The sequence below is a fragment of the Tympanuchus pallidicinctus genome, unplaced genomic scaffold (assembly GCF_026119805.1).
Source record: "Tympanuchus pallidicinctus isolate F22 unplaced genomic scaffold, pur_lepc_1.0 scaffold12, whole genome shotgun sequence".
NCBI lineage: Eukaryota > Metazoa > Chordata > Aves > Galliformes > Phasianidae > Tympanuchus > Tympanuchus pallidicinctus.
The window spans coordinates 8705249-8717469 of NW_026294637.1; the positions used below are offsets into that span (position 1 = coordinate 8705249).

At 38.3% G+C, this 12221-nt stretch overlaps 1 protein-coding gene across 12 annotated transcripts in view; it reads right to left on the minus strand.

The window, feature by feature from the left end:
* Positions 1-1004: 1004 nt before the first annotated feature.
* Positions 1005-12221, minus strand: part of ADAMTSL3 (ADAMTS like 3) — a 187977-nt gene continuing 176760 nt past the window's right edge. For 11 of the 12 annotated variants that reach the window (XM_052671550.1, XM_052671546.1, XM_052671541.1 and 8 more), the window contains 7 exons: positions 10984-11103; positions 10330-10542; positions 7784-7967; positions 5728-5932; positions 4891-4961; positions 3122-3336; positions 1005-2624 (listed from right to left, as the gene is read on the minus strand). In XM_052671550.1, coding sequence (XP_052527510.1) covers positions 2515-2624; positions 3122-3336; positions 4891-4961; positions 5728-5932; positions 7784-7967; positions 10330-10542; positions 10984-11103 — 1118 coding nt within the window. In that variant the 3' untranslated portion in view covers positions 1005-2514. Of the gene's footprint in view, positions 2625-3121; positions 3337-4890; positions 4962-5727; positions 5933-7783; positions 7968-10329; positions 10543-10983; positions 11104-12221 lie in introns of those variants that run through there. The other variant, XR_008203655.1, reaches the window with a different exon arrangement.

Sequence of the window (12221 nt, forward strand, 5' to 3'; positions counted from 1 at the left end):
TAGTTGTTAAAAGAGTATTTTATGATATCATGTTAACACATGTAAGTGGAAGTTACTTGTGGATTCAATAGCTGTTCTAGAAGTGCTTATCATACACTATGCTACACAGTATTTTTTTTTTCTTTTGAAGACTATAGAGAAAGAGTTAGTGAAAAAATCAAATCAAATCAAATCATGCCCCTTTGCAAGTGCTACAATCCAGGATAATTCTACAATACCATTTAACTGTTAGGCATTTTCAACTTACAAAAAATTATGGAAGCATAATGCGATGGAAAGTGCAGCAACCACAGCAGAGTAGCAAAGTCCTGGGCTGTAGCTGGCAAGGGCTTGCTCTGATGTAACAGCCGTGGACACAGAAACAAAATAAAGAAACTGCTTACCCTTAGAAAGCCTCAAGTAGAGAGGGATCTCCAGCAAGATGCTTCACCTCCACTGCCAGCCCTTGGATGAAATCCAGGAAGCAGTGGATCCTGGCTGCACCCCTTCCACTCACTCGGATGCATTGCACTGCATGCACCTGAGCTCCCCTGGGTTGGCCCTGCCTTCCCACCAGGTGCTTAATTACTGTTTCAAGCTGTGACTTAGCATTTCCACTACAGGAACTGTCCTTTCTAAAGGCTATTACACATACTGGAGATTCTGAAATAAATTTATTCATATTGCTATTGCCACTGTCCACCAAATATAAAACATGGAGGTGTTCCACTGGTCTAAGTGAACACTTTGATGCAGTACATGAAGCCTGACGAAGAAACCTAACTTCATTCCACCTTTTTACAGAATCCTTATTCTAGATTTTCATGAATTAAAGCTGACTGTTCAAAGCTGGGTAACATCTCTGCTGCTTCTTAACAAATGTGCAAAGCTGAGAACAGCTGTCAAAAGTAAGAACTAAACCTTGAAAATCCCAGAATGATGGACATGGACAGAGTTACCCTTGGAATGAAAGCATGACTAACGTGAAAATCATAGTAATAAAGAATTTCTGAGTAATCAGGGTGTTGAATAATCAAAGTAGAGTTTATTTCAGAAATATCAAAACTACGCTCAAGAAAGCAAAGGATTAGACACCTTCAGTTACTGCAGAAGCAATAAAATAACGTACAAAGGAATGTCATGCCAAGTGCAATAACAAACATTTACAGCACTGCTTCTGTATAGCATGCATATGTAACAGAGACAAAATTAAAGCAACAAAAGAATGCTATATGTTAACATCTGAGAACTTTAAATATAAAGGAAAAATATGAATAAGAAATTTTGGTAATAAGAAAAAATATATGTCCAAAAATCTTTATTAAACACTGTACAAAACAAAATATTGCACTTTAAATCAGACAATAAATATCTACAAAAAGTATATTACAGAATGTTTTTTTTGTTTGTTTGTTTGTTTAATTTAAAAAAAAAAACACAACAAAACTGCTTAATAATCAAGACCCATCACTGATTAAAAAGGTAATGATCAGAAATATCCTCTCCTTGCAGTCAGCCCTGGACACAATAGTCCATATTAAAACATTTTCTATACAGTAGTGCTAGTCTAATTTTCAGTGATGCAAACCCATAGTGCAGGAATGCTGCTTCTAAAATTGTTCTGACAGCACATGCACTAATTAAAATGTAGTGTGGTTCAGTAACGTAACAAAAGATCCAAGTCTAGACTCACATTCAGGCTTACGAGAAGCGCAGTAGTGTGGGAACTACATTAAAAAATAAAATAAAATAAAATAAACCTATCTGCTGCCTTCTGTGGGGTTTTCTGTGCTTACAGCCCAAATGAGACAATTTGCAATACAGAAAATAACATATCCAGAAGAACCGTAACCAGAATTCTTCATCTTGCAAAGATTCACGTGGTTAACGGTCATGATAAAAATTCGTCTTGAAGGAAAACTGCTCAACACAGATTTTTTGCACTTCTCTATCTTCATAATTAGTAATTCTTCCTTGGACATTTTTCCCTGTTAATAAAGTGTTTACCGAAGACAGAAAATCTGACAGGCATGTTTGGCTGTTTGTTGGCTCCATGTTTGACTGTGATAGGGAACAGTGCTCACAAATGTTTAATTCACAGCTCTGACAAGGAAGTCTTGTGTCTAATTCAAAATCAGTAGCAAAGTCTAACCGTGCCAGAACTTTGATTGTACTTCAGCGACTGAGCAGAAGAATAGAAACAATAGATAATGACACTTCATTTTTCAAAACAAATCTATTGCTGTTTTGAAAACTGTACTGACATCTACTTCGTCTACAAAACAAAAATTCCTAATTCAAACATGGAGATGTTTAAAACATTAAAAGTTCCATTGTAAAGAGTGGATAATAAAAGTTCCTGGAAGAAGTACCCTGCCCAGCGTATCAATCTGCAATACTGTTTTTTTCATTAGCCCCAAGTTTCCATGTAACTGTTATGACTAATGTCTTATTTACAGGTATATAATTGGAGCAGGATAGTTCAATGAACTTCTCATCTCTTCACTGCAGTATCACGAATTTTCCACAGAAGAGTTACATTTCTTGACATGACTGACAACATCTTTGTTTGTAGACGTCTATCAAGCATAACCTCAGTTGCTTTGCAAACGTACAGTAGTGAGTTGTATCCTTGCATTCATCTTCTGAAAAATATATTTGAACATTAAAAAACTTTGAAAATGAACACAAGATGAATAGCAGAAATCATCACAACAACCAATGGATACTGGCAGCTTTGTAATTATTTTACTTTACATTTCTGACAACAGCTAAAGTAGGTCACACATAAGTGGTGTGATCTCACTGCATTCATTTCACAGAACCCCACCTTCCAGGAATTAACAGCTCGCTCAGAGATTCATGAATGACTCACAGCTGGCAGTGGTGAGGGAAGTTTGCATAAAACAACTTCCTACAAATCCTGCTTCTAGAAGTGCTTTTGAGGCTTTAACATCAAACTGCCCTAGTCATGGAGACAACTAACCCCAGCGTTATCAAGTGCAGCTTGGAGAGTTTAGTTTTACCTTTGAGATGTACAATCAAATGCTTGCAGAATCACTAACGCACAATTGTGAGGTGCTTTCTAATGTAAGTGCTGGAAACTATCGCTATGCTCAGATAGAAATAAATATTTACATACTGCCACAGGCTGTGGCACTGCAGTGCTGCCAGCTCACTGGTCTCTTTTTCCATCCACAATACTGATCGGCCACAAGTTTGTTATTCTTTCTGTGTACACAGTACACTCGTCTAGACTGAAATCCGCTCCCACACTGCACACTGCAAGGCCTCCAAGGCCCCGTCCGCCAGTAGACATCACATACATCTGAGGAACAGTTTCTTCTGACAGCAGATCTGTGGGGAGAAACAAATGGCAGTTGAATGCTTATTTTCATGCTAAACCCTTATATGCAGAATCATACGATTACGGAAGGGACTTCTGCAGATGTTCCAGTCCAAGCCTGCTGCTCATCACACAGTAAACTAGACCAGGCTGCTCATCTCTTGTCTGTTTTTCAGTGTGTCCAAAGGTGGAGACCCTACAACCTCTGTGCAGCCTCTTCCAGTATTAAGAATCCTCAAAGTCATTTTTTTTTCCTCAAGTTCAATTTCCTGTACTTCACATACTGCCCATTCATCATAGAATCACAGAATCACAGAACAGCCTGGGCTATGTGCAGGGTTGCCAACCACATCATGCCTCACTCATGACAAAAGAGAAGCTTCTGCTCATTTAAACTGAAACCTGAAATAGAAAAAATGTTTTACCTTTTGGAAATTTTTACTGACCCCGAAAGGCTGTATATTGGATGCTGCAGGTGCTTTAAGCTCTCTCCTGAACACAAGTAATATTTCTATGCTGACAAAGAACCCTCTTAAATGTTTGAAGCTGCCAAAATGAAATCCTGGCTTATACTTGTGAACGGAAGTTTCATCATTTTATTCTGTGAAGCCCAAATTTCTTTCTATGTCCTTCAAAAATGGTCTGAAATGTTCACAACTCAGAAGTTGGTCTATAGTAAAAAGTATGAAGAGCTGGTTTCTATAATCAAGGGACAATGCCATGTATGTACTTGATACTCAGTCACTGTTTGTTCTTCACTGCCCTACCTATGCTAGGTTTTGTTCCCCCAGACCACTGTGTTAGGAGTTAATTTCTCTTTAATTCAGCATTTTTGAGATTGCAATGTTTTATGGACACTGCCCTCCATCCATGTGCAACAGCATAGCCCCCAAGTGATTGACATTCTGAGGGGGGAGTAAAGCCTGTATTTTTCCTTCTGTAAAGAGCTATTTAGAGACAGGAAAGCAGATTAACAGAATTCCTACAAAAATAATAAGAAGAATAAATGCACACCTTGAGGTAAAAACACATATTCAATTTTAGACTCACATGCAACCTTTAACTACCTTATCTGCTACTCCTGTAACATACTTGAAAGCAGAATTAAATCTATTTATCTGGATAAGTATACCTTATATGTAAGTATTTTATTTAAGTGAATTTTTATTAAATTAAGTAGTAAATTTACAGGGACTATAAAATAAAGCCCAGCAAAACTCTTATAAAACCTCTTCAGCCACAGAACTGAATAACAATAATAGCAGAAGGGAACTAGCTCAGCAGTAGTAACTAAGTTATGACGGATTGCTCCAGTTCGTGCCTTTTTTGGAAATCAAGGTTCTCTCACTTTCTAGCTTTGCCATCAACACAGGAGAGGACAGTGATCAAATCCATTTCTCTCCTTGGGTTCCTGAATTTCTCCTCTGTACACAAAAGGGATTATTGTCCCCTTCCTTTGTATTTGATTCATGAGAAGAATTTGAGTATTTATACAGTGTTTATGATATTGTAACTTTAATTTGATCATCTATAGACTTCAACTTGTACCGCTTCAAACTGTGTACCTCTTTCTTTCATCACAAGAAGAGTTTGGCATCAAGGATCCATTATGAAGTTGACATAGAAAGTGGTGATGCTGAAAAAGGAGACAAAAAAGGTAGTGAGAAAGAAAAAGAAGCCATCAAGTTAATTACAATAAAATCACCCTTCTAAGCAGCTACCCAATTGCACAACCCAGTCACAGATCTTGATAACTCTGCCTTCAGCCCTCAGTCCATGTCCTCAGTACTTGGTTCTCCAAGATACCGACCTTCCCACCTATTCAGAAAGATTCACAACCTTGCCTTGTTAATAACTGTATCTGGAATGCAGCAACAGTAATTCTCACTCATTACTTTGCTTACTGTACAGTAAATACTGCACTGACAATCATAGATGTCATATCAAAATGAGAAAAAGTTTACTGTATAAAACAAAGACACAGAACATAAGGAAGTAAAGTTTTCCATATTAAGGATGACTGCTTTTGAAGCACACATCTGTCTCTGAGGACGTCACAAGTTCAGCTACACTAATTGTGTTTTTATAAGACTGTAATGAAAACAATATACCAGCTTAAAATTGGAATTGGTAACAACAGGTTAGGTTATAAAACATACTGAAACTAACACTTGGGTTTCAGATTGTGTTCTGCTCTCGATTCCCTGGTTTTGTTGAATTAAAGTAACACAAAATCAAGACACAAGGCTTTGTAAGTCACTGTTCTGAAGGCAGTTACAGCTATTGCCACGAGCCTCCATCTTGGCTGTCAAGGTGTTAGTGTGGTAGCAGCAGCAAGAGAATACAGATGTTCAGACAACGGAGTGATTGCACTGATGTCTTCCACAAACTCTGTAACCTACCTGTTCTCTTGTCTGCGCTGTCCCTGCTGTACATGAATAACCCGTACAGGGCTTCCTTCCCGCAGGGCGATCTTGGTGCATACAAGCACCTGCTAGCACTGTCACCACGCTGCCGTTGGCTTTTACTTGTTGACAAGTTATTTGCCGGTAGCGAAAACCACTGCCACAAGTTGCAGAGCACTCAGACCATCGACTAGTTACCCACCTACAGGGGTGCAGAGACAATAATAGCAAATATGAAAGCGTTGCAACCTTGCTGGTAGTTTGCAGTGACACCTTTGCAAATAAAAATCAAGAGAGCTGATTTTTAGGTGGGTATTTAGAGTTTAGATGCGAGAAAAGGCAGAATCATCTTTTTCAGCCCTTCCCCCAGGTTGGACAAACTTGTTTAACTGAGGAGTTCTAACACCCGTGTAGCTCAATATACGCTGACTGAAGTTACACTGTTACTCAGAAGGTGATAGTAAGTAAATCCTATGGTCACTGCTGATTTATTCTTTATGCAGGGAAGCACAGCCTGCTATTCTGTAACTTGTAAAATACCTGGTACTGATTTAGTTACAATCAATGCAGTAGTAGAAGTAGGTGTCGTAACTGATCCGAATTTATTACATCAAGATCCTGCTAGATAATGGCTCAAACAAAACGTTTTATTTATTGATTAGAAGTTGCAAAGATTTATTCTGCCTTGACAGCCAGGAACTACCAGGGAAGCAGTAAGTGGCAATATAATTTATTCTGCTTGATCTTTTCATAAATGTAGGATAGAAACACGGAATGAGACTATTTGTAGCACCTCTGTGATAACAGGAAAAAGATTCTATTTTCTTCAGCAATTACCTTTCTTACAGTCAAAGATTTCATACTGATTCAAAGAAGATTAATCTTTTGCAATCTGGACTCTTTACCTTTTAAACTCTTACATTTACCTCACTGTAATTGGATGCTATGCTGGAGAAAAGCAGATAAAATGCACGGCAGCATCCTCATAACTCTGTCTCATCTGCTCTGAATAGATGGATTTTAGAGGGAGTGCTGCAATTGAGAACCTGTATTTTAAACTATTCCTTCTATTTTAGTACATTTCCACTGGCAAAAAGTTCACTTGTTATGGGCTGGCTAAATTTCAGACTTGCAATTGAGGATGATCTGGTTTTTTGGCTTCTAGTAATGAATACAAACAAACTTATCCTGATATTTATCTGTTGCCATGTTTTCTTAGAGAAGAGCTCAGAACATTCTGGCAGGATGCACTCCCATAATGTCACTTAAGGTCTTAACACCTCTTTCCAAAAATTTTCCAGTGAAGGACAACTCCAAAACATGTGCATGACTTCTCATGGATTTTATACTGACATATTAAGGCCGATCCCTCTAAGCAATTCAAGGCATTTGTTTTGAGGATGCATGTAGTGCCTCGTTAAAAACCAAGCACTGCACCTTGCTGAGATAGAATGCTCAGTGTAACTGATTAAATAGACAGGTAACATTTGGGCTTTTGGAACCAGATACTATGGTGGCATATTTGCCTGTGAAATAAATATGTTATGCCACAAGATCTCTAAGTACACTAGTTGATTCAGTCAGAAAGATGGCAGAGAAGCACACTCAGGGTGGGTGGGCACTGGAGAAAAATGAGGCATTCCAGATAACCATACTACTCAGAGCTTCCCTGTTAGCATGAAAGAACAGGAGGTGAATACAGACTCCACTCATGAGCATCTTGGCTGCTGTAAACATGATGATTTTTCTTTCAGGGCATTGGCACAGATTCCACACAACAAGCACATCCCAGGGGCCTCCCGTGGCTTTCACAATGTTAGTGTGGTAGCAGCAAGACCTGCTGCAGCAGCATGGACTTATAAACTGTCTAATTTATTCAGCTGAATCATGAGCTCCCTGACTGTGATCCGTTTTCACACCTCTCATGCTTTAGGGGTCACAAATGAAATAAAACCCGCATTTCATACTCAGCACGCAAACACAGAAGCAACTTTGGGAGATTGTGAGCTTAATACAGATAGAGCACATGGAAATACAGCAGGCAGGAGTTTACCTGGCAGGGCAGTCACCTCTGTTGCATGATTGGTAAATAAATGCTGGCTTTTGCAGATCTCTGCAAAATGATTCATTTACTTTCCGCTCCTCTGAATTCACGCACTGTAGTTTCCTGGAGCGGGTTCCTGAATTGCCACAGTTAGCAGAACAAGTGCTCCACTCAGCATATTCCCACTTATAATCTAATTATCAATAAGAAAAACAATCAAAAGAAGTGTGTGAGAGAAGCATTAAACATTTTAACCACATCACATGTGAATCGATGCGGCAGCATATCCTGTCAGTGAGACAGAATCACAGTCCCCGTAGAAAAGTGAATATTTCAGCTTCGTGAAAAGGAACCAAAAGCCAGAGCAAAATGTAGCCCTACTCTGCTTCCCCTGAAGTTCAGCCTCTGCATATGAGCATGAAGTTCACTAGAAGGCAAATGGGATCAGCATATGTGCACCTGAAGGGCAGAGTCTGGCTCACAGTAGGAACTGATGAACTTCTTTTAAAAGTTTCATAACGTTTTTATACAATGAGCATTAAAAAGAGGAAACTGTAAATCAGGCTCTCTAGGTTTCCTGCTGCTCTATGCTAGGTTTATTTTAAAGAAAACTCACCTTACTCCAGACATTGCACAAATGTCAAGGTTTAAGAAAATCGTGTACTAAGCTATAGAAAATTACTTAATGCATAATTAGTTTGCCACTGAGGCCTCTGGCAACTTGAAAAAGAAATTGGTTTTAAAGACCATTTTGCATTGAAAATCGATCGCCCCTAACAATTACAACCTTTATATTTAGTCACAATCCCACACTTACCCATTCCCCCACATTTTTTTTTTTGACACTTGGTAAAAGATGAAGTACTGTGCAATGCTGACAGATTTTTATGTGATCACAGAAGGAGTCAGATTTTTCTGTAATAACCAAGAATAATTGATAGCTACCAGCTGTGTCCACAGGCTCACCCTTCCAGCACATAATGAATTCTTTAACTTATTGTTTTTCAATGTTTCCTTATTACTTCTGGGTTTCTTAAAATAATACAAAAGGGCCTTTTTCAAAGTAGAAACAGTTAAATTTACTGACTGCAACTATGATGGAGAGACTGTATTGTTTGTTTAACTAGGAAGATACTACTCAGAAGTACCCTCAATATGCCTACTGTGCAAAAACCACCAGAGGAGATTTTGCAGTCTTAAAAATGCACGGCTATTCCAGCGATGAAACGTTTGCACAAACAACAATCAGAGTCAGAGCTAATGAAAGGAAAATGGAATCCTCCCATAACACTGACCAGTCTCACTGAAAGGCTATTGGGTGACCAAAAGGCAGTTCAGCTGGAGAATACAGATGGACAATTTAATACCCAGTTAGTCCTGCCCAGAAATTCTAACTCTAATGAGCAGATCTGTATTAGTATCAAGGTCTGGACATATTTTTTGATAAGTTCTATCAAGATATTTTATGATTTGTTTCATTAATATTCAGATAGATACAATTTTGTTTTCAGACTTATCACCAAGAGTAAACGTTTTGATCACAGATATACTTCAGTAAAATTACTTTGCCACTTCATTCATACAGACCCAGCCTCACTCACAGAAATGACCCAGTGGCAGTCCCTGTCGAGATTTACAAGATCTCATCTTAAACCTTCTTTCATTCCTTTGTTTACCCACAAAGCCAAAATATATAGACAATAGATAAATAATACATGAGAACCTTCAATTTCAACAGAGACTTCTTTTTAAATCTGATTTGCATCCCCTGCATACAGGGGATGTTTGCTTTTTCTATTAACCTGTCAAAAGGAATTTGGTGTTTTGTTGCCAGGATCTTAGGATCTAAATTCTTAACTCTAAATTTTAAAGTCTAGCAGTTATAATGCTATTAATTTCAAAAGCACTTCAAATATTTACACACTTCTTGAAATGTCTGTAGATGCAGCCTACTGTCTTGCTGCTCATTCATCTGCAATTCTCAGTTCTACATTTTAAAATTTTCTGATGAAAGTGGAATTGTGTGCAAACACATTACTTTGGAGGACATCATAAAATGTTCTCGAAAACTTAAAACCTAAATTGATGAGCATGCAGGGTGCCCCATTACACTGGTATGCTTAAGGGTGACTGTAATAAGAGGGCAACCATACTGTAACGATGCTGAAATATGAAAAATCGTTCTTACTGTCTTAAGGTGGCCTCAAGGCCTGTTTTCTTTCACTTTGGTAGGATGTTGTGGTAGCATTTACATGATTTGCTGAAGTTGAGAAAACCTACCTGATTTAAAGCACCAAGACACCTAGTGAGGCAACATCCTCTGGGATTTCCAGCTGCACAGGTAAGGAAACCCACATCCCCCTGCCCAATTCAACTCTAAGAATGGATGTTGTCTATTGGCTTAGGTGGGACTGTGCATATAGGTGAAGTTAAACATGTTTTAGTGTATTGCTTTCTGGTTATAAAAGCAGGTTAGGGTTCAGGGAAGTCCATAAAGAGTGAAAGAAAGTAGTATTAAAAAAAAAAAAGAATTTGTCATATAATTTTCAACAAACCTTCCTTCTTGACATTTACCCAAACTGACACTGGTTTTGCACTTGTTGAAGTCCAACACTGGAATTGCCCAGCAAATTGACCCGAGTTGGTGTTCACCTCCAGGATGCGACCCCCAGCCAGGATTCGGTATTCCAAGGTTTTGACCTCCTCAATTGGACTACCTCTGAAAAGCCAGTGAACAGTGTTTCTGGAGCTGGGTAGCACTGGGCAACCTAAAAATTGATGGTATTTTAGCATTTTTTTTTTTCCTAAACACAGCAGCTGCATTGAAAAGTTTGGACATAGTTATGTATGACTGTGATATTCTATATAAAAGTCATCACTAGTCTAAATAAAAATAAGAATATGCATAAATTCACTGAAGTTCAAGCTGTAGTTCTGACCACCCCCTGAGGCTTTTCAGTTGGCATGCACCTACCACAGCTCTTTATATTTCCCTTGCAGTAGGATCTTACACACTCCATTTATATATTACTGAAGAGGAGCAGTGGAGAGCGATTATTTAAAAGGAATTAGGATTGCACTCCAAACTCCAGTTTATGCAACCCACCAAACATGGATTCTCAGGAATCATCCCCACTTTTCCATGGGGCCCCTCTTCTTTAATGAACAAACGTTATCATTCAAATGAGAAAGCATAAAAGGCAACATACCTATTCTCAATGGATCTCCAGGTACCACACTAACATTTGTACCAATTCCAGATGCCATTAGGACACGTTTTTTTCTGCTTCCCTTCGATAGTAAAGTATTATTCTCCATAAATCTTTGTTCTGTAAAAGAGCACACAAGATCTCTTCTTAGGAAGAATTACATCAACATACTAAAAAACAAGCATCCAAAACATCCACTATGAAGAACAAGCACAATAGTGCTTTGAATTGATCAACCTACTGATTGAATTGTCCATGAAGCAAATATACTTCAGATGTGAAAACAGGAAAAGCACAAGATGTTTACAAGGCTCCTGCCTGTTTTCAACATAATCAAATTTGTTGAATTGCATGTGTTTATTAGCAACAAGAAGCTATAACATAACAAGCTATAAGCTGTAACATCAGTTAAAGAACAAAATTTACATGATGTGTAGTCTATTTACTGTTTCACAAGACAATGTTATTTATGTTTTAATTGGAAGCCATTCACACACAGAAATTTTAAGAAAAATATTTTTTCCAGTGGAATTAAGCCAATTCCTCTCTTTTTTCCCCAGTGGAATCATGGCAAAATGCTACAATTAAGAAAAAAAGAACAAATATATTTTAAGATCTCATTATGTGCAGTGCATAACGTAGGCAGAGTCAGATACCAATCACTACAGCAACTCGTCCTTTTCATCATATGCCAGAAGAGCTGCCAAGAATACAGGCAATCTGTCAGTAGCACACAATTCTTGTCACGTGGTCCAAATTTCCATTCTAGTGAGCGTGCTTAATATGCACAACTCTCCTTCCACAACATTTTTTATCATTTCTTTTATTCTAACTTTTTTGGGTTATTTTCAATTGACTGGGTTGGAGTATTGAAGATTTTTCCTCAATGTACAAGGTCTGCATAAAGCATCCTGCTTGTCCTTGTATGAAGTCTACACCAGAAGTAATGCTTCCCATTTTATGACGTTGGCCCATATCAGCAGAGGTGGATGTTGGTGGTATGGCAGTAGAGATCAAACCTTCCCACCAATGTTCTGTTCCATCTTGTTGTGTGACAGATAGCAGCAGAGCAGCCTGACAAAATGAGGACTGATACAGAAGACTGGTACAGAAGTGCATTTGAAGCAAAGGTATGTCATTGAATTCCTTGGTGCAGAAAAAATAGCATGCACTTGACATCCATTGATGCTTGCTGAACATTTATGGAGACCAGCACAGTGACGCAGTGAATGGCGCAT